General features: G+C 44.4%; 2 protein-coding genes across 2 annotated transcripts; one reads left to right on the forward strand and one right to left on the reverse strand.

The window, feature by feature from the left end:
• Positions 1–1029: 1029 nt before the first annotated feature.
• Positions 1030–6791, forward strand: OVOL3 (ovo like zinc finger 3). Its single transcript, XM_075260914.1, has 4 exons — positions 1030–1129; positions 3535–3596; positions 3962–4124; positions 6444–6791. The coding sequence occupies exons 1-4, from the start codon at positions 1030–1032 to the stop codon at positions 6764–6766; spliced, it is 648 nt and encodes a 215-aa protein (XP_075117015.1). The 3' UTR covers positions 6767–6791.
• A 135-nt stretch (positions 6792–6926) lies between these two features.
• Positions 6927–12116, reverse strand: POLR2I (RNA polymerase II subunit I). Its single transcript, XM_075260831.1, has 6 exons — positions 11971–12116; positions 10130–10184; positions 9462–9535; positions 8458–8532; positions 8309–8360; positions 6927–7012 (listed from the first exon to the last, which is right to left on the reverse strand). The coding sequence occupies exons 1-6, from the start codon at positions 12027–12029 to the stop codon at positions 6950–6952; spliced, it is 378 nt and encodes a 125-aa protein (XP_075116932.1). The 5' UTR covers positions 12030–12116; the 3' UTR covers positions 6927–6949.
• Positions 12117–27706: the final 15590 nt, after the last annotated feature.

Consider the following 27706-nt stretch of genomic DNA (forward strand, 5'->3'; position numbering starts at 1 on the left):
TTTGCATGGGAAGGAAGAGCCGTTTTCTCTATGTATGTGACAAGAGCTACTCAGCTTCATATGCAAACTTCTGGGACATTCAAATCATTAGAAGCCAATATAAGGTGCGGGTAGGTCCCTCGTACCTCCATACAGAATCTCATCCCAGTGGCGTCAGCACTGATTGACTGGTCGTCTGAATACGGACCTTCAGGACCATCCCAACCAGGTAGGTTGACCAAGTCCAAAGAGATGAAACAATGACCTCTAGTAGTTTAGATGCAGATCTTGTACTAGTAGCATACTATGGCACCCTAAGGCTCTAGTCACACCACCGCATCTCATCTCAGCCATGGGAGACTCTTTATCTTTCCTTGGCTGAATTCCTTCCATGAAATAGACCGTGATAAAGTAGTACGTGTATTTTCACATATTATGGCCAAGCAACTGACACTAAGATCACCCTTGCACCCGGGCGTCCATTGTTCTGGTCCGTCAGAGGAACAGAACAATGGACTCACCAACGGTGACCGATGAACTTCACTGTCTATAATGGGGTCCATCAGCTATATAGTGCTTTAATCTGAAACTCCTAGATGAAAAAGTTGTCCGCCAATATTCAGCGGTAGAAATGAGCGAGTAGTATTCGATCGAATACCTCGCCTCCATAGGAATGCGTGTAAGCGGCCAAACACCAAGCGGTTAAGCGCAACAAATATTCACTGCACTTAACCCCTTGGTGTTCGGCCGCTTACACGCATTCCTATGGGAGCGAGGTATTCGATCGAATACTACTCGCTCATCTCTATTCAGCGGTCATCTTGATGGTGACTCCAATGCAGAAGAGACCCAGCCTTATTTGTGTGAATTAACCCTTATTGTGATCCATGATATATTCCATGCCGACTTCTGTATTGACGGTCTGTTCCAGGATGAGCACCATATCACATACTACCTATCAAACATCTACAGCATAGCACAGTTTTTACAAAAAATTATTTTTTTTAATTTTAAGGACCTTTTTTTAATTCTCATTTTTTAACCAGGGTCATGCCACGTTCATTTTTGGTAAAGAGACATCGAATGGTTATGGGGGTCACGGGATGGGGGCATCTTGTGGATGCTGAAAGAGGGGATCTATATATCCCAGGTAAGTCTGATTCCAAGTGAAATTGGGATCATAATTGTCATAATATGGGTAGTCCATGTTAGAAGCGTCTTCTCTTTTTATAATAGAAAGTGTGCCACTCTTGTTCATGTGGTGACATCTGGTACTGCAGGTTAGCCCGGCTAACTGGAGTGGGGCAAAAGTGCAATACCAGGCAGAGCTAATAGATGTGAGATGTGTCATCCTGCCTATATGGAGTATATGCAGAATGGCAGGCTCCATCAATGTGATTATATGATATTTTGCATGGAGGATTTCCTACCCATAATGGGTATTTCAATGCAATGAAGTGTTTAACATGTATTTAGTAAAACCACATAGTGAAAATACATGGAGGAGAATAGATAAACTGGCACATAGTAGTGGATGCAATGATGGGTCATTGGTGTTCTCTATAGAGGTGTTATCTCTTATTGTAATAATAGGTGATTACTGCAAAGAAAACCCTACAGAATTGTCAAGTTTCTTTAGATATTGGTACATCAACTATGGTATTGCAAGCAATGCAAATCATTGTATATGTTACTACCCTTAAAGTTGTGAAGTATTGTTTAAGTGACTGTGATCACGCTACAGTGTCTGATCCTTTCATCTGAAGGAGACAGATGTCACTTATGGCCTGGGGACATCATGTTCTGTTACAGTCAAATGAGCTCAAATCCCAGCTATTCACCTCCACAATGGATCAATCCCTTTTATTTTACCTTGACATTGTCCATAGCCTGGATATTGAATAGGAAGACGACAGAATTGTATTCACAGTATTGGCCCTGTTTACATAGAGGGATTAACCATGATCAATCTGTGTCTACCTCCAACCCGCGCTCCTCATGCCCCTTCCTGTTGTGTTAGTACAGCTATGCAAATGCAGAATGACGACTAGTCGGTGAGGTTTATTCCTGCATTTACATCAAGGGGCCCCATATTTAACCCCTAACACCTGCCAATATGAATCATTTTTTTACATTTTTTTTTCATTAAGGTTTTTTATTCTAGACGTTTTTGCAATATTCACATACTGGACCAGAACGGGTGCATAGTGGTAGGATACAGACTCCTGTTGTCCTGCAGGTCCTGGATTGAGAACGGGGCATTAGTAGAGGATGGAACCAACAATGTCCGGGCGCTCCATTTCTATGTACTGTTTTGACCGAGATTACATTTTCCTACCATGTTTCCACTGGAGGAAAATCTTAAGCTGGCCATACACGTTAGATATTTGTCGGCCACACTCGCAGATTTCCCTGGGTCTGCAGACCATCTCATGTGTATGGGGCCATCTGACTTTCAAATGCTCCATCTTTTTGCTCTCAGGGAGATAAGCCGCTGATAGAGTGGTCTGGTAGCTTTCCCGTTAACATACCTCCCATCTGTCCCAGATTTAGCAGATTCTTCTGACTTTAGGTGCTGTCCCAGGCAGCAGGGGTCATGTCATGTCCTGGCTTCGACTTCATCTGTGTCCAGAGGGGTGGGGTTATACTGGGTGAGGCAGGGTTGGAGGCATGGTCTGTGATACCCTAATTCACTGCGGTGCCAGGCACTCTGAAGGTTGAGAGGTATAGGTTAAAGAGGTATTCCCATAACTCTTGTTCTGCAGCCTGCAGGCTCTGTACTCTCTTCACTTCCTGGATTTCTCGCACATTGGTGGGCGGGGTTTCACTTGCTCTATCTGCTATGATCCACAGTATGATGCTGATGTGGAAACTGATGTAGCAGAGCTGGATTTGAGTCAGCTTGCATTACATACAGAGGTAACGGACTCCTTATCTCAGCCCTTATCAGCCAAATTCAATTAAACCGGCTGATAAGTGGAAAAGCTGAAGATAGACAGCACAGTAATCCTGGAGCTCTTACCTCCCCCTTCCCCTATATGAGGAGCTCCGTTGCTTGTCAGCCCCTCCCTCCCTATTACTACCACTGGGATCATAGATCTATATCTAAATATCCTGGTCAAGCCAGAGGTATTTATTGGTTGCCCAATATCCTGCCCTGGCCAATACACCATGTTTAAAGCATGCTATTGGTAGTATATTTTGCATTAATCATTTTCTCATCCATCACCAAGAAAATCCATCCAGGGAAAGATGGGATAGGAAGGAGGAGGGGGATGCAGCTGCAGGTTCTGACTCAAACATCATGAGAAGTAGATTAGATGCATGGGATTGGCACAAACATATGGACTGCAGAGGGAGGCCTATAGAGGGAAATGATCTAAGTATTCAGGTTATATACAACATCTCATGTACAGTTGCCAAAGGAGGGATTGAAATTTTTTTTCCCTTAACTAAAAAATATTTCTTCTTTTCCTATTGCATTTAAGCATAGTTCCAACAATATGATGCTGTATGTGTGGCTGGATGTCAATAACCGCTCTTTAATTCTTACAGATTCCTTGCTTTGGCCTCACCAGTCTCCGAGACCAGTGTCATCATCTCCAGCAGCTTCTGAGGTACGTACAACAATGCATAATAGGAAAAGAATGTATAAAACAGGATTATATTTTGTATAGGAGTCTGCTCAGTTGCCTATACATCTTCAATATCTGCTGATCCTGCCCAGGGAAAGCCTTCATCTGGGAAGACATGTCCTCTGCAGTATAACACAATGGTTATTCAGAGAATGACTGTCCATATACTGCATGGATGGCTTGAGCATGACACCGCAGTTGTATTCTCTGCATGATAGATGGGTAACCCGCAAAGTAGGTGGCCCCGATCAGTGATCTCCATCTGCCTTAACTGAGCCGCATTGCATTGTAAGGCCTACAAAACCTTCCATCTCCCAGATACTGACGTATATAATGTGTTTTTCTAGGGCCCATTCCCCTGTCGTGCTTGCAGGAAGACCTTTCCGCTCCAGCGCATGTTGACCCGTCACCTAAAATGTCACAGCATCCAAAAGAGACATCGCTGCCCCTGTTGTGGTAAAGGTTTTAATGACACATTTGATCTGAAGCGCCATATGAGAACACACACAGGTAATTATATGTAACTTACTGGCACTGTCTGCTTCTTGTCTTATGACTTACAGAACATTAGCAACTGTTTATTAGCAAATAGATTTCATGTAGGATAAACGTAATGTCGGTTTGTCTTCCACTCTATGGGTGCCCATAAATGCCCAGCTCCGGCTCACCTGCGATTGCTGTGGTTTCCTGGCAGTAGATCTAAAGCAAAGCAGAAACAATCTGCAACATGTATGGCCACACAAAGAATATTTTTTTAAAGCTAAGCGCTCCGCAGCAGAGAAAGTACTTTAGGAAAATCCACCGTAGCAATGCATTATGGTTCTTCCTGCAGCGCTTTGCACAAAAGTCCGCAGAGGTTTTCTATTTGGGGAAATCACCGCATGTCCGCGCCACGTATTTTACTGCAAAGTGGGACTCGCTAAAATCCCATCAACTTTACTGTGACTGTAAAACGCTAAAGATATTTCTGCCGCGGGCTGACCATGGCATTTACGCCATGTGGGGCCTCTGGCCTATTTCACATCTCTACCGTTGTCAGTCTGACATTGGCAGAGAAAACAGTCCTACACTGAGGATTTTTTTTTATAATTTTTTTTTTTTAAATAAACGATGGCCGCCGTCTGGAGGCCGTTGTAGGAAATGGGGTCTGTCGCACTAGGTGTGCAACCACTATTTTAGCATCGGATTGACCCTTGTTCTGTTCTTGCGACGGACCAGAGCAATGGATAGGCCAAAGTCTACTGGACCCTTTGTATATATTATCAGGGTCTGGGGTTGCCAGGTGGGGTGGCATAGACACAAAAGTCCAGATTCTTTCAGTCCAAAACAAAGTTAGAGTTTATTTCCACTCAAAAAGGTAGTGCAGCAACAAAAGGAAACAATACAAAAATAAGTACCTGCCCGGCTAGGCTCTGACTAAACATAGAATAGGTTGCCTCTAGAGATGAGCGAGTACTGTTCGGATCAGCCGATCCGAACAGCACGCATGCATTGAAATGAATGGACGTAGCCGGCACGCGGGGGGTTAAGCGGCCAGCACGCGTCAAAGCGGAAGTACCAGGTGCTTCCATCCATTTCAATGCGTGCGTGCTGTTCGGATCGGCTGATCCGAACAGTACTCGCTCATCTCTAGTTACCTCACCTAGAGTAACAGAAATCAGAAGCAAGTAGAATCATTCAGGATACAGCTCCAAAAATATGACCTCTCTCTGTGGCTCTCCAGCCAAGCTCTGCCTAGAGTCTGCTGCTGGAGCAACTTCTTAAGCTCCCTTGATGAGCAGACTCTCTGCAGCTGAGTCACTGCTGGAACATCCACAAAGTGTGGACTGGAGGAGGGTGGAATGACAGGTCCCACTACCAACCTACCTGTCATTCCTAAAAATCCAGCCCAATACCGAGCATTTACCAATGTGGCCAGCTGCGTTAGGTTAATCGGTTGAGCATCCATGGCGCGAACAACCCGATCGAGGTGGTCCCACAGATTCTCAACTGGGTTTAAGTCCGGGGAATTTGCTGGCCAAGGGAGTACAGTAAACTCATCCTGGTGCTCCTCGAATCACGGACGTACACTGCGATCTTTATGACACGTCACATTGTCCTGCTGGTAGATGCCATCATCCTGAGGAAAAACATTTCGCATGTAGGGGTGAACATGGTCTGCAAGGATAGATGCATACTGGTGTTGATCCCTCGTGCCTTCCACAATGATGAGTGCACCCAGATGGCTGATGACACGTGCCTTCTGCGATTGGTTATTTAACATTTACGTCAAAATTAGGCGGTGGTCACATTAATAGGACTGGACTGTGTACTTTGTGTATTTGTCCGACAAAAAAAAAAAAACAAACATCACCACACTCACTTGTTTCTGGTGCTCCAGTGACTTCCACCATGATCCGATCCTATTTCTCCTCTCATGTGACTGTTAAGGACACAGGGCGTCACCTATGAAGTATATAAGTGCTGTTCTGGTTCCTTTCCTTAGTCTGCTGATTAGCCTCAGCAGTCTCATGCAGAGGAGAGTTGTGGAAGATGATTCCGAGAGCAGCAGGACTGGACCATGGTGGAAGACATGTGAATATAGTGGTTTATTTTAATTTTTAACACCTTTCCCAGCCCCCTTGATCAAATCTGTATTTCCTGGACAGCCCCTTTAACAAAACCGACCAGTGTATCCACCCACTGACTCACTTTTTTGTTTAATGACAGTTTTTAGAACAAAGTCAGTGTTTCACTGGTGTGCATGGAGCCTAAGGCTGAAAACAAGGTACACATTTAGTACAGTACTAAGGACTTCTTGTATGATCAAGATGTGAATTTCACTTACAGGAATAAGACCCTACAAGTGTCCTGCCTGTGACAAGTCCTTCACTCAGCGCTGCTCACTGGAGTCTCACCTGCGCAAAATCCATGGTGTATTGCAGAGCTATGCCTACCGTCAGCGCCGATCTAAGATCTACGTATGTGAAGAATGTGGATTTACATCACCCAATTCAGACACCTACACCCTGCATGTTCTGGAGGTGCACCCAAACAACCCAATCCTCTCCAAGCACTTGAGGAAAAGAGGAGCAGGGGTTCTCAGAGGAGAGCTAGGAGTTCTGATCCATCCAACGCCATGCTATCTCCCAAATCTTGTCCCCAACAGATGACAGACTCTACGATCTTGAAGACTGTTCGCCATGAATTATTGTTCTAGATTTCCCTATGACAGTCATGTCCACCCATAGATCAAGGTTCCACGAGCAAAACAAAAGCAGCAAAATATTTAAGTATGAAATTAATTTATTTAAAAATAAACTACAAAGAAAACTCAAGAACATCTACAAAAAAAATCACTCTGTCCAGCGATGGCCGCAATGGGGAGCAGTACAAACATAATACAGCCTCATGGCGTCCTAGGAGAGAAACAAAGGGAATGTGCCATGAGAACGAGACCTCTAGTTTTTCATCAACTTATGCTAAACATTTAAGAATTCTTGTTAAACAAAAAAACACCCCAAAAACTGAAATTGTGCAGCTTTAACTCCAACAGCCTGACACTTGTGTTCTTGTGACGCCCAGAAAGGGGAAAGGAAACCCAGCCCTCAGTGTCCGCCAGTGAGCGCACATGAGCGTCTTCTACTCTCTCCGGCAAAACCGTTTTTGTTTTTTTTTAACCATGTCCTGCATGTCCGACTTTGTGTCCGGTTAAAAAAAAAACAAACAAAAAAACACGACTTCGCCGCAGAGACCAGAAGACGCTCACGGACGGACACTTTTCAAACCCATTCAAATGAGTTTTTCGGAAACCCGGTTTCCGTCTCCTGTCCAGTTTCTCGAGCAGGAAACGAAACCTGCAAAACAGACATCAGGCACTGGTGTGAACCCGCCCTCAGCGTTAGATCGCTGGGACCCAAAGGTCTTTTTGCATCCTTCATGTCAACAAAGCACCAACCTGTGCTCCATTCACAGCTATGGGGATTCTGGACATTGCAGTCCTGGAAGCTCCATAGGAGTGAATGAAGCACCGCTGCAAAAAGGTTTTTTTCAAGTTGTAAAAGCATGCGAGTATACAGCAAATTCCAGATCATAACTTATTAAAGGGGTATTCCCATAACTCTTGTTCTGCAGCCTGCAGGGTCTGTGCTCTCTTCACTTCCTGGATTTCTCAGCACATTGGTGGGCGGGGTTTCACTTGCTATCTGCTATGTTTGCAGTCAGTAATGAGGGATTGGTTATAAATGCATTACCACAGTATATAGCTGATGTGGAAACTGATGTAACAGAGCTGGATTTGAGGCAGCTTGCATTAGATACAGAGGTAACGGACTCCTTATCTCAGCCCTTATCAGCCAAATTAAATTAAACTGGCTGATAATTGGAAAAGCTGAAGATAGACAGCACAGTAATCCCAGAGCTCTCACCTCCCCCTCCCCTATCTGAGGAGCTCCCTTGCTTGTCAGCCCCTCCATCCCACCCTGAGAGCAGGCAGCTAGGTCAGTTGGGAAATGAGCAGATAAGCCCAGTGGCCATAGAAATGCAGTGTCAACAATGAAGTGAATAAATTAAGATAGCGGCCAAACAAAGCAGTTTTGATAAAGCAATGCATTTAGGAAAAGTCTTAAATCCACATAAACTAGCAGTATAGATAGGATGCTTTTCATGGGACAACCCCTTTAATGCAATAAAAAAAAACCTGGCAAGTGGTGTACCTCAGCTCGAGCACTGTGCGACTGAAAAAACACAGCTTCTTTATGGCCACACCTGTAGAAGAGATGAGATACAGTAAGGACATAAACTACAACATATTATGAGATATAGTGGGTGGGGGTGTTCAGGGTAATGGGATAGAATCACTTACTTTACACAGGGATGATCTTCTGTACGAGGCAGTGTGGGGTCTTGTGATACATCTGCAATGATCTGTGTCAGCTCACTAGGAAGGGGGAAAAAAACAAAACAAAAAAAACCTAAATTACTATTCACCAAATAAGCAGTACACTCTCCTGATAAAGGGTTAGAGCCATCCAACATGGTATTAAAGAGGACCTTTCATGTCCTTGGGCACACACGGCTTTATATAAACAGGGCACGCTCCTCACCGCTCAGAGTCATGGCCGGGTGGTAAGGAATGCCCCCTCTAACAGTACAGAGCTACGGACAACTGTCAGGAAGGGCGGTCCCATCTAGACTTTCAGGAACACCCTTCTGACAGCGAAGAGATATTGGTAATGGCACTGATAGCTCTTGCCTCGGGGAACACAACGGGAAAACCAACAGTGAGCTGAATTCAGCGCACTGTCAGCTTTCTAGTGGTATATAAAACCACATGTGCCGGAGGACATGAAAGGTCGTCTTTAACTGGAGAACGGTAAAGTGGATGAGTAGCCAACAGCAACCAGATACCAGATCAGTTACAATATACAGATCCTACACTATACCTCGAGAGAACACAAGGAAATTTCTAAGAACTAGTGCAAGTGAAAATTAGAAGGGTTGTTTACAGAAGTCAGATTGCAGCCGAGGTGCACTGCACCGGTTTCAGTGATGAACTGCAAAGGTATATGTGCCAGATAAACAGGGAGGTTCCTCTTTCACTGCGGCCACAAAGCAGTTTACAATAAGGCTAGTTGGGATGCTGCAATACTGGTCCTGTGGGTGGTTTAGTGTCCCAAGTAGACCTGACAAGGTCCCTTTAAACTGCAAGTATTGGAGGCATCTTATCTCACATGCCAGATCTCAGAGCTGACCTGTGTATAAAACTTGGGTTGTTCTGGGCATTTCCTTCATATTCCCCTTGCACTAGTGGAGCTAAATCTTTCACACGCAGAAAATAATCCTAAAAAAGTCAGTGTGGATACTCACTCTACTTCATGCGTGATCTTATTCACATATATACAGCTGTTATCCGCCTCTTGCTGGTAGTCACAGTTTCGACACTGAAAAAAAACAAAAAAAAAACAAATGGTCAATAAAACTCTGCAGACTTTGTGGCAGATACTGTGGGGAAAAAACCCGATGTGTTTCCACCTCTGCTTTTTTAGCAGATTTTTTTTTTTTTTGCTTGACTAGATTACAAATTCAGCTGAGAGAACACACCCTAAGGCCCCTTGCAGACGACAATGGCAGTGGTCAGTGCGCTATCCGTGTATTTCATGGATAACACACTGACCAATTCTTTTCAATGGGCCTGTACATACGGCCATGAATTTCATGGACCTGTGCGGGGGCCGACACTCTGGGCTGCAAAATATAGATCAAGTCCTATTCCTGTCTTATTATGCAGCCCCTGCTTCCATGGCTCCTATTCATTCAATGAAAGGAGGCACAAAAGCACAGACCGGGCGGCACAAAGGGGATATCCCTGTCTGCCGTCCATGCTTTTAATTCACGGCACGCAGATTACAGCAAGGTTGTCTGCAACCGGCCTTAGAGCTACACAGAACACCTACCGCTACAACAAATTAATACGCTAGAATCCATGATGGTGTCCGCACATCACACTGAGATGACTAGTGGATCGTAAAACTTACTGCATAAAGGAGAATCCGATTCTCTTTGTCTTCTTTAGGATACAACATGTTGTTGCTACAAACAAAGAAAAATAAATATAAATAATGACAACACTTTTGAGCAATAGAGGAAACAAACTTCATATTTAGGAGACACATTTAAAGAGGACCTTTCATGGTTTGGGGCACAGGCAGTTCTATGTACTGCTGGAAAGCCGACAGTGCACTATCTGCTTTCCCGATCTGTGCCCCGGGTAAAGAGATTTCAGTCCCAATACCGTAGCGCTTTACAGTCAGAAGGGCGTTCCTGACACTCTGTCAGGTACGTCCTTCCCCAAAGCAGCACCTATCGTGCTGTACAGTGTGAGCGAGGAAGAACGCTCCCTCTGCTCACAGTGCTCGTCCATAGGTGAGTATTATCAGGAGGGGAGGGGACGTTCCTGCCCGCTCTCACTGTGCAGCGCGATAGGCACTGCTGTGGAGTAGGACGTACCTGACTGACTGTAAGGAACGCCCTTCTGACAGTAAAGAGCTATGGTACCGGGACCAAAAGCGCTTTACCCGGGGCACAGATCGGGAAAGCTGATAGTGCGCTGAATTCAGCGTACTGTCAGCCATCCAGCAGTATATGGAACTGCCTGTGTCCTGTACCATGAAAGGTCCTCTTTAAGAAGGGAGCTTGTAACCGAATTCTGTACCCCAAACCAGCAGCACCTCCATGTGCACTGCACCAGTGAATCCAGGGACAGTATACATTGCTTTATTGCATATGTACAATGACGGGATGTATACTGCCCTTGGCATCACCAACATAAACCGCCAAGATATCTGGAAAAAGAGAACAAGAGATGGGAACAAAATGACCAGATTTGGAGCCCTAAACCTGAGCCCAATACGGTAAGGTTCACATCTGTGTTGGACTCAGATCTCAGAGACATAAGTCTGGCATGGGGGAATTTTTCTCCCCGACTATTTAAGTGTAAAACTGACAGACCCCATAACAGTGTACGGGGGGCAGAGGGTAACCGCTTTTTTTTTTTTTTTTTTTTTTTTAAGCAGATGGGGACTGAAAAGACATAGAGCTAAACACTAGTGACAACCTAGTGTAAGGATGTGTAATATACTGATCATGTACTGCCGTATGTTTTTGAGTCGGGACCGATGACATTATGACAAATGTTTTATTCTTGGCCACATTTACAGCACAGATAAGTGTAAGGTCTCATGTATAGGACGGGTGCAGTCTGCAGGTCAGGGACTGGTATCCGGGTGCCATCCACGGTGTTCATTGACCCATCATTCTACAGAACGGGCCAAGACACCTATAAGGACAGACATAGAACCTGCTCTAGAACTTGTGGCCCAGGCACACAACTACTACTTCGGTGTATGGACTTGTGCGTTTATCTGCGATTGTGGTCATGTGTATTGTGAGCGTACAAGGCTTTTGCAGACAGTAAAAACCACTATGGTCATGTACAAGTAGCCTATGTGGCACGGCAATCCTTAGTCGTGCATCAGACCCAAACTCTTAGACTTCTGTTGTTGACTCCACTTTGGATTTTTCAGGAACATGTTATCGCAGTGTGTATACTCTATACAGTTTAGAAATATGTGCAGGAAAGATAAAGCAGTGCCCAGAGGCAGACACAGTCAGTAGGAGACCAATCCCACCATTGCCTCAGCACTATAACATATAATACAGCAGATCGCATCCCCTGCAGCCCCTGTACTGCACAGCCAACCAGCAAGCCCTGACCCGGCTGTACTGTAGAGAACCCCGGCAGTCACGTGACTCCCGCCTGCACCGACCAGCACGTGACCTCCCGTTATTCTGACACCGGCCTGTCTCACGCTCTCACCATTCCTGACAGAATCGGATCCCCACGAAGCCCTGCTCATAAGTTCCGTCCGCCTCCATCCCCAGTTGCCGGAAACAATGGCGACATGATTACTCCCGGACGTTACGCGTACACACCGATCAACCAATCAGATCCACGACGACGAAGACCCGCCCCCTCACTCACACCTACTTCTAACAGCGGTGAATTGCGAAACATAAACCACGCCCCTCGTCTCGCGCGGACAGAAGTCCACGCCCTCTATAAACAAAATGTGCGCACATTGCTGGAAAGTTCGCACTCTGATTTGTGTCGCCGCTGTAGTCGTGCGGCCGCCATGTTGTCGGAGGGTTTTTCTAAAAAAAATAAATGAATAAATCACAATCTGGACTATTTTTTGACGGGGCGGGATACAGTTCTTCACTCTCCATCTTTTTTCTGCCCAAGTGGAGCTTTTTACTAGAGTTTCTTAAAGGGGCTCTATCAGCAAAATCATGCTGATAGAGCCCCACATATGCGTGAATAGCCTTTAAAAAGGCTATTCAGGCACCGCTAAAGTTATATTAAACTACACCCCCCCCCCGTTTTAAAACAAAACTTTAAAAAAGAATGTGATCTACTTACGGATCGTGCACGCTGGGCGGGCATTCAGGGTGTCTTCTTCATCCACGCCTCCTCTTCCTCCGATGTCTTCGGGTCCCGTCCCCCCCCCCCCCCCCCCCCCGGTGCTCGCGAACTGACACTGATATAAAAAAAAATGGCCTGGGCGCATGTGCAGTAGTATGTGGCTTCTACTACGGCTACTGCGCATGCGCCCAGGCCATTTTTTTTATCAGTGTCAGTTCGCGAGCGCTGGAGGAGGACGGGACCGGAGGACACCGGAGGAAGAGGAGGCATGGAGGAAGAAGAAGACACAACCTGAATGCCCGCCCAGCGTGCACGATGGGTAAGTAGATCACATTCTTTTTTAGGGTTTTATTTTAAAACGGGGGGGGTAGTTTAATATAACATTTACGGTGCCTGAATAGCCTTTTTAAAGTGGGGCATGATTTTGCTGACAGAGCCCCTTTAAAGGTTAAAGGCCACCATGCTGCCCCTAATCTAGGCTTAGATTGACTATTCTGCTGCTATCTGCTCTCCAGTAGGTGTCAGATTGTTATTTATTTATTTTATCCAAATTCTGCAATATCCTGAACCTTCCTGTAGGTGTCACTAAAGACTATACATATAAACTACTTTATTTTCTAAAGCGGGTTGTCATTATAATTAGCTAATTAAAATACCATCATTGTATAAAGATCATTTCTGCAGTTTCCTAATATACTTTGCATCCCAGGATCTCTGATCGGAGTCAATGGGGCACATTTATTAAACTATTTGCACCTTTGTTTGGTGTAAGTTGCACCTTTGAGGTCTCTTTCTTTCTTAGGCTTCATTTATGAAGCATTTGCACCTTTTTTCACGCTGCAGTGCTGCTCTCGCCATTTTTGTTTTTTTGGTGAGAAAAGGGGGTGTGGCCTAAATGAAGCTCCTTTTCATGCTGTATATATGACTTGCACAAATGTCCTCCAGTCCATGGGTGGCGTAAAAGAGCCCGTAAGGTTAGAATGCATTAGAAAAGGAGCAAAAAGGGGCAAAGAGCACATGGCCAAAAACGACGCATCTAATATGTGCAAAACCATTTAACAAGAAGGTGTGCCGAAACCATAAACGCCACAGTAAAATTAGTCTAATAAAAGGCCAAACAAGGGACAGATGTTAAATAACCCCCAGCGAATAGGATCACTTTTGTTCACCTCTACTAAAAACATAGTGGGACTAAATGGACGTATGTGCTGTAGAGTCTCTGCTGCACACTTGTGGGTGCCTTGCTTACATTGGCAAGCAGTTCACCGACATTAGTAGTCAATAACATCTTTTTTCTGAAACCACAGATCTCCATAAAACCGCAGTGCTTGCCCTATTTATCCCTCCTCTAAGCTCTTTAATTCCTTCTCTGGCTCTTTATAACCTAAGACCAAGGACCCGTTCACACGGAGTAAACGCGCGTGTATTTTGGCAAAATACACGTGTAAAAATAAGACTCCCATTAACTTCAATGACATTTTACACGTGTATTTTGCCGTGTTTTTTTTTACACGTGTAAAAAAATGTCATTGAAGTCAATGGGAGTCTTATTTTTACACGTGGATTTTGCCAAAATACACGCGCGTTTACTCCGTGTGAACGGGCCCCAACATAGCAAAATGCAGCTAAAAAAAAAAGCTGCGGGAAAAACCAGCAACGAATACACATTAACCCAGATTTACTATTAGTGCAAATTAAGGGTGAATTCACACTGAGTAAACGCTAGCTTATTCTGAACGTAAAACACGTTCAGAATAAGCGGCGTCTAAAGCAGCTCCATTCATTTCTATGGGAGCGGGGATACGAGCGCTCCCCATAGAAATGAATGGGCTGCTGCTTTCACTCCGTGCAGTCCCATTGAAGTGAATGGGGAGTGCCGGCGTATACGGCAAGCTCTGCTCATGCCGGAGCGTACACGCCGGCACTCCCCATTCACTTCAATGGGACTGCACAGAGTGAAAGAAGCAGCCCATTCATTTCTATGGGGAGCGCTCGTATCCCCGCTCCCATAGAAATGAATGGAGCTGCTTTAGACGCCACTTATTCTGAACGTGTTTTACGTTCAGAATAAGCTAGCGTTTACTCAGTGTGAATGCACCCTAAATCCTACTGGGCTAAAGGACCTGGTCTCTCTGTTCACTAGGATAAAGCTTTATTATATAGAGCAGGCTGCTAGTGGGCAGAGGAGCCAGGTCCTTTAGGAAACTCCGTACAAGGTAAATCCAAGTCTACAGGACCTTTTGATGACATCACAGGCCCTTCAGTCATCCCATAGGATCACGCTATGTGATGGGCGGAGCTACACGCTAATTTGGGGGCGGGGCTAATTGACGCGCGCAAACAGGAAGAAAGAAGATTTTTAGGCAGCTTAGAAGGCAGATCAAGCTTCATGAGGCTACCCCTTTAAAATTGTTTTTTTGCTTTTAACACAAACTATACCGCTCCTTTACGCTTAATGCGCGTTTCCTCGTGTAACGCCATCTAGGGGACTAGACAGTAACTATTTCCTGTCCAAAAGTTGTCAAACTGTACCATAGATGGCGGTAAGCTCCAATGCGAAGCGAGAAGTTTCTAGTCCATTCTCGAAAGTACTAGGTCCGCCCGCTGCCTCGTATAAAAGCGCACGCGCCATCATGTCACAGCCAGTCATGTCATTCGACGATATTACGAAAACAAGTGAATTTAGCCGCTAAAAAAATTTGGGGGGGCGCTAGAAAATAATTAATTCTCGAAGTGGGCGGTAGACAAAATAAGTTTGAGAACCTCTGCTTTAGACTGACTGGGCTGCATTTATACCTATGCATTTAGGCAGTGGCATAACTAGGAATGGCGGGGCCCCGTGGCGAACCCGTGCCCCCCCCCCCCGACCGACGCCGAAGACCTCGACCGACCCCCTCCTACGCATTCCTGCACACAGTATTATCCCCAATAGTAGCCCCTGCACACAGTATTATGTCCCCATACTGGCCTCAATACACAGTATTGTACCCCATAGTGGCCCCTGCACACAGTATTATCCCCCATAGTGGCCCCTGCACACAGTATTATCCCCAATAGTGGTCCCTGCACACAGTATTATCCCCCATAGTGGCCCCTGCACACAGTATTATCCCCCATAGTGGCCCCTGCACACAGTATTATCCCCCATAGTGGCCCCTGCACACAGTATTATCCCCCATAGTGGCCCCTGCACACAGTATTATCCCCCATAGTGGCCCCTGCACACAGTATTATCCCCCATAGTGGCCCCTGCACACAGTATTATCCCCCATAGTGGCCCCTGTACACAGTATTATCCCCCATAGTGACCCCTGCACACAGTATTATCCCCCATAGTGGCCCCTGCACACAGTATTATCCCCCATAGTGGCCCCTGCACACAGTATTATCCCCCATAGTGGCCCCTGCACACAGTATTATCCCCCATAGTGGCCCCTGCACACAGTATTATCCCCCATAGTGGCCCCTGCACACAGTATTATCCCCCATAGTTGCCCCTGCACACAGTATTATCCCCCATAGTGGCCCCTGCACACAGTATTATCCCCCATAGTGGCCCCTGCACACAGTATTATGCCCCATAGTGGCCCCTGCACACAGTATTATCCCCCATAGTGGCCCCTGCACACAGTATTATCCCCCATAGTGGCCCCTGCACACAGTATTATCCCCCATAGTGGCCCCTGTACACAGTATTATCCCCCATAGTGACCCCTGCACACAGTATTATCCCCCATAGTGGCCCCTGCACACAGTATTATCCCCCATAGTGGCCCCTGCACACAGTATTATCTCCCATAGTGGCCCCTGCACACAGTATTATCCCCCATAGTGGCCCCTGCACACAGTATTATCCCCCATAGTGGCCCCTGCACACAGTATTATGTCCCACTGTGGACACCCATAAACAATTATTATACTCTGGGGTCTTTTCAGACTTTCTTTCTTTTCAGGTTTCCTCATACGGACTCCCCTGAATGGAATACACATGCAGATGTGAACAAGGCCTGACACATTCAAAGCCCCAAAGTTACAGAATACAACTAGTCTCACAAAATGAGCAGTTAGGGGATGTGCTATAGTGTAAAGTGATATTGTATCCAAACACCCGGACTGCTTACTATACACCCGGCTTTAGTTAAATAACAGACCTTTTATTTTCTACTTGGAAACATGACCTATTGTAAATTGGAAGGACTAATGGCTAAAAAGTTCCTGTTGACGTTTCACAATCAGGGACAGCTGCCAGTTCTTTTACTATGAACCTAATAACAATGCAGAGAATAATACAAAGGAAATAATTGTATCCAACAAGGTCAGTCCTATGCTTGGCTGCCAAGGTTATATTTTCTTAAAGGGACATTCCCATCCGGGCTTTTATACCGGTAATATTATTATTTTTTTATTTACATCAGAGCAGTTTAGTTTCGATGTCTGATGCACTAACTATACTCTATAATTATAAGTAGGTTGTATTAGGCAGGACCATGTCACGGGGTGTGACTAGGAAACAGACTGTGTCGGATCTCTGAATTGCAGCCCTTGCCTGCTCCTACTTGACACAACCCATTGAACTTTGCACGAATTTAGCTTAGGAGTCTGAGGCTGGGTTCACACGGGAGTTTTTTGGACCAGATTTTGAAGCGGTGGCCGCCTCAGAATCCGGTCCAAAAATCGTGCAGCCGCAACTGGATACCGGTGCAGTGCATACAGTGCACCAGCATCCAGTTGCGGCATTCCGCTCCGGATTAGGCCCAAATGAATGGGCCTAGTCAGGAGGGAGTGTCGCGGGCGGATGTCCGTGGCTGAATCAGCCACGGAATCTGCCTATTTTTGAGCCAGATTTTGACGTGGATTGCATGTCAAAATCCGGCCCAAAAAACCCTGTGTGAACCCGGCCTGACACCGCTAACATGACAGTGCAGGGACTCTTATGTAACTTAGGAGTCCTTTCAGTAGTTCATTCTGTCACATGGACCTTTGAAATGAGACACAATTTTTTTATTTATTTTTTTTTTGGGGGGGGGAATTTTTAGTTACATTTTTATTTAAATATCTTTACTACCGATTAAGTATTTAATGGTCAGTGTCGTCTTATTAAAAAATAAATAATTGAAAAAAAATGACATTTGTAATAACCAGACACATATAACAAGCAGCAGCCTGATATTAACAGAATGGGCAGTGCCACGGTTTTCGCAACAGTTCCCTTGCAACGTTTACATTGCATTCAGTGCATGGCTGCGTTGGGTCTCCATACTGATTTGATGGATGACCTTTCTCTATCGAGTCATGTCTCACCCCAATGTCTACCCATCGGGTTTTGTTTGTGTTGCACTTTGTAAAGGGGAGTCCGTCCCTGAAACGCGTTGTACCTTCCAATAAAGAGACTTGTATTACCTACATGAGTGACATAGGCGTTTGTTGCCAAAGAGCGCAGACACTCCCTTTTGGTTTGGGTACACCTAGCCTATGTTTTCGTGTGCGTTTACTCACGTCTGGTTACCCATTGACATTGGACTAATCTGCTGCCACTCCCACCGTTCCAAGGTGTATATGTTCTTGTGACTTTTCACAACGCATTAAGGTTCCTACACTATTTTACCGCTTGGTGTCTATTTTGTATTTGTGAGCATCCTTTCTCTATTAAGGAGATATCTGGGCCCCACAGGTAAGGGGTTAAAATGTGTTCTTGGCCCTGTTGTCCCAGCCACAGACGCCGGCCCTCAGCTATCGCTGCAGCTTGTCATTTATACTGGTAGGGTATGTCATCTCTGCAGCAATGACATACCTAACTAATGCAGGTGACTGCTTGTGAACAGGTGAGTATACCTTATGTCTATATTCTAACCCCTGCCCTCATTCTCTAGGAGATCTGGAAGATCCCTTTAATTCCACAAGTTTACTGAAAAGGTATTTGAAAGACATTGATCCTGGATTTTATTTCAACAGGGTGACTCAGAGGGAGATGTGTGCCAGGCACCAGTGGTGCAGCTTATCTCCAGGGAACAAAAGGTTAAAACTGAGCTATATCCATATAACTGCTGTCTCTCCTCATCATCTTTAGCAATGATAAGCAAGTTTTAGCTATAATTCAACAATACGAAGGGAGTCTTATATAACCTCTTATTGTATATGCTGCTGTAGGGTAGAGATGCTGATGAAGATATGAATGGGGTGGAAACAATTAAGTGGAACACTCCTTTAAGGCTCAATGCAAATATGTCTCTATGACCCCATACACAAGTCCTTGTATCATCACAGGTCTGCGTATGCAACAGCGAGCCTTGGGCAAGACTTAGACAAGTCCTATACCTGTGCTGTTTTAGCACGGTCCCCCATAGTTGTGTATATGAAGCCTCAATGTGTTAAATTATTCTAATGTAGATCTATCTATACATCTATAAGATTTGCCAGGGCGCGATGTGTGGGCTCTTCTCTGACTAATCCTCTTATAGGAGCACGTCACTCATTCAAAAAGAATTTGACATTAGAACCGGATTAACTGGATGAACCAAGGTTGTAAGAGTTCACCTGTTCTTAAAAGATGACTTTCTATGCTATTGTAATGGCAAATGTATCAGAGATTATATTGTAATATCAAAAATACAGGAGATTCAACAACAAAAAAAGAGTTTTTTGTTTTTTTTTTGTTTTACCCCATAGGACTCCGTGATTTTTTTGCCATAAAACCACGAGAGTGCTCGGTGTTACACCTGTTAGGGTATGTTTACGTAATGGAATTTGGAAAGGAATTTCAGGCAGTCGGCCTCCTCAGATTTCTCTCCAAATTCCGTTTAACCCGCGGCAGAAACCCAAAGCAGATCTTCAGCTTTTCGATGAGGGTTTACTTGCTGGTAGCCTCATACACAATGGAGCTCATTTATTAAGCTACTTGCACCTTTTTGGCCTTTTTGTGATCTTTCTTCACTTATTAAAGCATTTGCACTTTTTTCCCAGATGTTATGCTATCCTCGCCACTTGTACATTTTCCCCTATCAGTATGTCTTTAAAATATGGGATGGAAATCCATGCAAACACGGGGAGAACATACAAACTCCTTGCAGATGGTTTTTTGCCCTTGGTTGGATTCGACCGAGGACTCCAGCGTTGCAAGGCTACAGTGCTAACCACTGAGCCACCGTGTGGCCCCCTGCCACTTTTGCTTTTTATTGGGAAAAGTGGGCCTGGCCTAAATGGAAACCCTTTCATGTTGTACTTATTGCACAGATGGGGCAATCGGGTAATCTTGCTCTGAATCAGACACAGAGTCCATGGGATGATTAGGCAGGACGGTTCTTTTTTTTGCTTCCATCACTGCCTTCTATTGAAGACCTTGGGAAGCAAATTCCAGCCAGAATTTGGAGCCTATTTTTTAAAGGGGTTGTACAGCTACAAATCATGACGTCCTAACGTGAACATGTGACCTGCAAACACCACTGAGGTCACTGCTGAGGCCAGTGGTTGGTTGCAGTGGTGATACACAGTCCAGTCACATTAATGTGACCTCCTGTCGAAATCCAGAATAACCACCTTTGGCAGAGCGGACTGCTGCGAGACGTGCAGGAAGAGAGGGGATGTTGTGATGATGTCACTGGGATGTTGAGCCATGCCAACTCCAGTGCCATGACCAGCTGCGTTAGTTATGCGGTTGAGCATCCATGGCCCGAACAACCCGATTGAGATGGTCCCACAGATTCTCGATCGGGTTCAAGTCGGGGAAATTTGCTGGCCAAGGGAGTACGGTATACTCATCCTGGTGCTTCTCCAACCACACACGTACACTGCGAGCTTTATGACACGTCGGATTGTCCTGCTGGTAGATGCCATCATCCTGAGGAAAAACAATTCGCATGTAGGGGTGAACATGGTCTGCAAGGATAGATGCATACTTGTGTTGCTCTATCGTTCCTTCCACAATGATGAGTGCACCCAGATGGCTGATGACACGAGCCCTCTGCGATTGGTTATTTATCGTTGACGTCAAAAGTAGGCGGTGGTCACATTAATGTGACTGGACTGTGTATATCCATGTCGGGATGTCATACCTAGTGGGCAAGATACGAGACCGATGGTGAACTAGGAAATGGCAGAATGGGATAGGTGATGGATTGGTAAGAATATATTCTAGGACAAACCTTTTAACCCCTTCATGCAAAATCATGTACATGAATGTGATTAGGCTTTATGGAGTGGGATAAAGAGATGAGCCCTGTTCATACATGGCAGATGCCAGGTGTATAATACAACCAGCACACATTGGTACGATTGGTGCTGACACTGATGGCGGATTGTTAAAGCTTTAGATTCTGTCTTCATTTTTAACCATCACCGCCCTATGGAAAGTAATCAGATGATAATGATTGGTTGCCATTACAGTCGGGAACCTATTGAAGGCTGGTCATTATTATGGTTCTCTTACATGCTGCCATAGGCAGTCAGTGTTACTATACATTGCAATACATTAGTATTATCAGTATATTGTATTAGCGATCAGATCCCTTAGGGTAGGTTTACACAAGGTTTCTTGGTCAGGATTTTGAGGTCATATTCGCCTCAAAATCCTGACCAAAAAGTTGGCTCCCATTGAAATCAATGGGAGCCGCTCAGGAGCGGAGTGCTCATTCTTCAGGCCATTTCGCCTCGCGATTTGGCCTGAAGACACTACCTCCTCTGGACTAGGCCCATTCATTGGGCCTAATCCAGAGTGGAGTGCGTGGCTGGTGCAAAGCACCGGCTTTCAGTCGTAGTTTCCCAGCTTCCAAATGCGTTTTTTTTTTTCCATTCCTCTCCCTTCTGAATTTTTTTCCAGCGTCTCAGTACCTTGCGCAGTATATTGAATGGCGCCATTGCAAAGTACAATTTTTGTTTGCAAACCGTAAGCCATCATGGAAATGAAAAATGAAAAAAATTACGGTTCTTGGAAAGTGGGAAGGAACAATGGCAATGCAAAACAAAAATTGGCCTGAAGGGGTAATTAAAGGTAATAATTTGTAGATTTATGGCAATGTTACTATGTAACAACCAGGAACTGGAAAACACAAGATCCTACATGCAGAAGAACCGGTGCCACCTCAAGTTCAGCTCGTAAAACCCTTATCATAGCGCCTATTACATCATTTAATAGTATGGTAATATATTACTAACATGACATCTATATTCCGTAAATTATTGAGACTGTTATAGTAGCGCTGAAATATTCTGAATAGTCGGGAATCAAGGCGTAATAATGGGGTCAAGACTAAATAGCTTAGTATCTGCTCTTACTAGGATACAAGTACTTGTCAAACATGGAGAACACAAGCTGCTGAGGACCTTACAACACTCTCCTAAGACTTCCTGGGCTGAGAGCCAAAGCCAATGTTATGAGATAGGGAAGAATTGGTACATTCTTATTCTCAGGATTTATAGTTAATACATTGTTATGCAACACAGTATCATTGAATCCTCTATATAGAGCTGTGGAATTGCTGTGCAATAGTCTTCATTTCAGCCAGAGAGAATCTAGGAATATCTGAGCCGAGAGGAATCAGTGATAAGATAATATATAATATAGCAGAGTTGAGATTGCAGTGAAGTCTAGTTGGGTTTAGCTGGAACAGGGGCGCAAGAGCTTGGCCTGATAATTAGGATGAAATCTGAGGATTCACTAGTCACTTATAGAACAATCCCTTAAAAGAGATGGAGATTGTTCAAAATGACAGGGTACACGTAGACAGACTGGTGTAAACTATGAAGAGACTGCAGTGCTTCAAGAAGAAGATCAACGGAGGTGATTAGACTCAGTGTCCCATCAATCTGATGTTGATAACCTATATTAATGAAGGGTTATCGGGACTCTGACCTTGGAAAACCCCTTTAAAAGAAGACCTTTTATGTCCTCAGGCACTTGCGGTTTTATATACTGCTAGAAAGCCTCCAGTTTGCTGAATTCAGTCGGCTTTCCCATTATGTGCCCCGGTGGAAGAGCTATCAGTGCCGTTATTGATATCTCTTCACTGTCAGAAGGGCGTTCCTGATAGTCTAGCTGGGAACGCCCCTCCAAACAGTCTGTCCATAGCGCTGCACTGACAGAGGGGGCGTTCCTTACCACCCAGCTATGATGCTGAGCTGGTAGGAACGCCCCACGTTCCTCACAGGTTAGCATCATGGCTGGGCGGTGAGGAACGCGTTAGACTGTCAAGAGGGGCGTTCCCAGTTAGACTGTCATGAATGCCCTTCTGACAGTGAAGAGCTATCGGTAAATGTACCGATAGCTCTTCCACCGGGGAAAGCTGAATTCAGCACACTATTGGCTTTTTAGCGGTATATAAAACCGCAAGTACCCGAGGACATGTAAGGTCCTCTTTAGTAGTCAATCATATTAATAATATGAAGATTTTTTTTTAAAGGGGTTAAAATGTAAAAAAAAAAAACCTAAATGAATTTAGTATTGCTTTCATCATACTGTTGTTTAGAATAATGGTTACACGGTGAACACCGTAAGACACAGTTTTTCTCTAATTCCACCCCATTCTGAAATTCTTTCCATCTTTCTGTACATTGTATGGAATATTACAAAGTACACTTTGTCCTGCAAACATTAAGCCCTCACATGGCTCTGTGAATGGAAAAATAAAAAGTTATGGTGTTTGGAAAGCAGGGAATAAAAAAAGAAAATTGAAACATGGCTGTGGTGGGAAGGGGTACCTTTGTAGACGTTACATATTTGGTAACATTATATATAACAAGGTGAAAGGATTACTTTCAGTATAAATCTGTTTGCTATAAGGGGTTGTGTCACTAAAGCAAGTTCTAACTTACAAAAAGGTCAGACTTGCAGTACTTTTTCATTTGGTGATTTTTGACTGTCACTGCAACGGTGTCTCCAAATTTCAACACATATATGAACTCAGCCTAAGGCTGTATGTAAAGTTGCTTCAGTCCATATTTTTTGTTGCATTGGAGAATATACAAATAGCCGCAACACTGGACACAACATTTGGCAAATTGTTCACACATAAATGATGCAAAAGCGTAAAATTTGCAAAGTTTCCATCATGTAACTAAAGAGAACTTGGATTTGCATGTAATAAATCACAGTTTTCTTCTTCTTAGTGACTGATGCAAATGTTACTCTGCTACTATATTTTACATTTACAATGGCTGGTAAACCTGTTGTTGACCGGTGGGTTCTAATGTGAATGAGGGTGGTTGTTGTTGTCAGGTATATGCCATATATCCACCTGATACTTTCATGTCCTGTGACATTACCATACATACTGTATTGCTGGAGATATGGCATCTGATAACCTGTAATAGCTTCCTACCAGTTTCCACATTGCTTACTTGATGTCTATTGCAGTGCACTGATAATGTGGTTGATGTCTAGTTGTCAGAGAAGTAATCTTCATATCAATGGTCAGAAAGTGATAGCTACTGGGGTTGAGCCGATCTTGACTTTTCAGGATTGATTTTGAAATCTGATTTCCGATCATTTTTCATTCGAATCCGATCTCGATCCCAATTACGATCCCAATGCAAGTGAATGGGATTTTTTTACTAATCGGAGATCGGATTTTAAAAACAATTCTATTCACTACACAGCATGGAATCTAACAACTGAACGCTTTAATTGTTAGAATCCACGCTGTGTAGTGATTTTTTTAAATCACTAAGTAGCCAGAGGATTTTTTTTAATCCTCTGGCTACTTAGTCCCCCTGGTGTCCACTTACCTGCAGAGATGGCTGGTCCGGTGTCCGGTGTTCTCGTTCTTCTTCGCCTCTCTGCCCCCTGCCTCATAGGTTAGGAGAGTGTGGGCGGGTTAGGAGAGTGTGGGCGGGTACTGGGAGGGGAGACGTCACATCTCCCTGCCCTGTACCTGCCCACACTCTCCTAAGCCACAAGCCCCGCCTTCTTCCTACCTCTTTAACACTAACCTGGGAGGCAGGGGCAGGGAGGTGAAGAAGAGCGAGAACATGGGGCACCGGACCAGCCATCTCTGCAGGTAAGTAGCTACTAGAGATGTCAGCTAGTCTCCCATTAGAATGAATGGACGCAGCCGGTGCACAAGGGGTTAAGGCTGTGTGCCGGCTGCTTCCATTCATTCCTATGGAACCACAGCAGAGCCTTCTCACTGAGTATACACTCCGCTCAGAATGAGTGGAGCGTATACTCAGTGTGAAGGCTAGCATTGTTAGCTTTTCCCACAATGCTTGGCCAGTAGCTAAGCATTGTGGGAAATAATCACCGATCTCAATCTCACCTAAAAAGATCATGTTCGGAATTCCGATTGCGATCGTGAAATTTTCTCGATTGCCAATCGGAATCCGATCTTTTCTGAACACGATCGCTCAACCCTAATAGCTACCTATATAAAAGTACCATCTACTCTTTCTTGGGAGAAAGTATTGGTAATCTTACTGGCACTCTTCTTATGGGGTTCATACACATCGGGACATTCTGACTACATGTAAATAAGGCTTAATACAAAGGTGTAGATAGAAACAGCCCATATGGTTGCTATAAATCCCCTGGAGAAAGAGGGTCCATCCAAGTTTATAATTTTAAAGGGTAGTGAAAATCTTTGCCGGATTCCCCATTGCTCAGTCCCTACAATGTTAGCAAACAAGGCTTTGGGGAGTCTCTCTACTGATCCTAGAAAGGATGTGAGAGAAACAGCCACCAAATCCTCCTGTCCAAGGTAGTTATATGTATGGGGGTGATAACCAAATAGAAGATAGCATTTTTTTAAATAGGACCTTTCATTTCAGGAACACCCTTCTGACAGTGGGGAGATATCAGTAACTGCACCGATATCTCCAGCCCTGGAGCACATAACAGGAAAGCCAAAAGTGCGCTGAATTCATAACACTGTCGGCTTTCTAGCGGTATATAAGACCGCGTCAGCCCAAGGACATGAAAGGTCCTCTTTAATCTTTTTCCTCTATCTTCTCGCTTTTATTTATGTCCCTGCTTTAAAGGGGTTGTCCCATCACAAGGATCCTATCTCTACTGCTAGTTTATGTGGATTTAAGACTTTTCCTAAATGCATTGCTTTGTTTGGCCACTATCTTAATTTATTCACTTCATTGTTTACACTCTGTTTCTATGGCGCTTGGGATTATCTGCTCATTTGTCAAGTGATGTAGCTGCCTGCTCTCAGAGGGGGAGGGAGGGGCTGAGAGCAGCTCTGAGCTGTTTGAGAAGCTCCACTACTTAAATGACACAGATAAGGGAGGTGAGAGCTCCGGGATTTCTGCGCTCTTATCAGTCGGTTATTTGAATTTGGCTGATAAGGACTGAGATATGGAGTCTGTTACCTCTGTATGTAACGCAAACTGACTCAAATCCAGCTCTGCTACATCAGCTTCACACTGTGGTAATTCATTTACAACCAATGCCGTGCAAGTGAAACCCCGCCCACCTATGTGCCGAGAAAAGCAGGAAGTGAAGAGAGCACAACAGCCTGCAGGTTAGTGAACAAGCGTCATGGAAATACCCCTTTAAATCAGGAACTACCATCCAGCCTCAGCTCCAACCAAAGTGGAAGTTCCCACGAGTTTTATTTCCAGTACCTGGAAGAAGTTCTGCTGTTTTAACTATTCTGCTACAAGTAAATTCGTGGATTATAGTTTCTTGGAGTGTTAATCCTGCACTCACCCTCAAGGGCACTCTAGCTACAACCATGCTCAAGGAGGCTGACCACTAGGGCATGTCTCAGGGAATACTACAACCACCATCATACACCCTTCAAGCATTATCCCATGTGGAGCAGGTCTTTTACATATCCTTGCCATGATAATTACAGCTACTACTACCCCAACCTCATGGCCTTCCTCTACTGGGTTACTGGCTTTCAACTCTGCATTGTGCTATTCCTCTGGAATATTTATGGGTAAATTTACAACTGAGTGTTACCATTCCCCTGGGTCATGGCTGTGACATGGAAAAACCTGGATGGCCTTTCCAGTTGGCACAGTATTCCAATAATATATTGCACACCTATATTGTTTATTGAGTGTTTCTAGTTAAAGGGAGTCTACCATTGGCTAGATCATTTTTTAAATAAGCATATCATTGCATAGACTTTAGAATGGTTATTCTAGGCATACTTATCATTCATTGAACCTCACAGACGTTTTTTTTTAGTTAACCCAGTTTTCTTGATATGTAAATTACTCTTCAGGGAGCACCGGAAGCCTTATCCCTGTTTTCCGAGCACCACTTGCGTCATCAGCCACCTCCATTTCTCACCGTCTCCTTCTTTACACCTATTCAGAGCAGCTACTTACGTACTGCGCGATTAAAATTTCGCAAATGTACTGTACGTGACTAGTCGCTTTGAAAGCAGTGAAGAGGAGTAGAAGGAGGGAGAGTCTGTATAGAAGGGGCGGTGAGAAACGGAGTCAGCTGATGACGCAGTGATGCTCAGAGAACAGGGATAAGGCTTCCGGTGCTCCTTGTATATCGAGAAAACTGGGTAAATTAAAAAAATGGCTGTGAGGATCAATGAATGATAGATATGCCTAGAATAGCCTTTCTAAAGGCTATGTAAAAATATGCTTATTTAAAAAATGATCTAGCCGATGATAGACTCCCTTTAATGGCTGTGTGCTAACCTTACAAACCGTGCTGTTATTAACTAACAGCTGGCATAAGTGCTCAATTGTCATCCGACTAGCAATTGGGCACGGTGGACACCTGAACCTCTGAAACTACAGGTGCGGTCAGTGCTGGCATGGAATTAGGGATGCTACACCCTAACGGCATAGAGAATCTGTGAGCCAAGAAAAGCAAAAGTACAATCCTCCATATTGTGAGACGGTGATGACGCATTCCCTTTAGGACAAATAATAATATAATCGCTACGGCTCTTCCTCATCATGGGTATAATATACCCGGTGTTATTAAATTATTATGACATCCCGTTTCCTAGTGATAAGCTGCAAACATGTAATGAGAAATCCACGTATTGTAGAAGCAAACCTATACCTAAGAATGTGCAGCAGCTTCTTTATTCACATCCTGTGGAACATCTACCAACCTGTTATAACATAAAGGAAGCAATTTATCCTATTTTATTACCAAGAAAATGTGAAAATTTAAGTTTCAAAAATTAAATTTTTATAACATTACTAGCCTCTGCCC

This window comes from Leptodactylus fuscus, chromosome 11 (genome assembly GCF_031893055.1).
Source record: "Leptodactylus fuscus isolate aLepFus1 chromosome 11, aLepFus1.hap2, whole genome shotgun sequence".
Classification (NCBI taxonomy): domain Eukaryota; kingdom Metazoa; phylum Chordata; class Amphibia; order Anura; family Leptodactylidae; genus Leptodactylus; species Leptodactylus fuscus.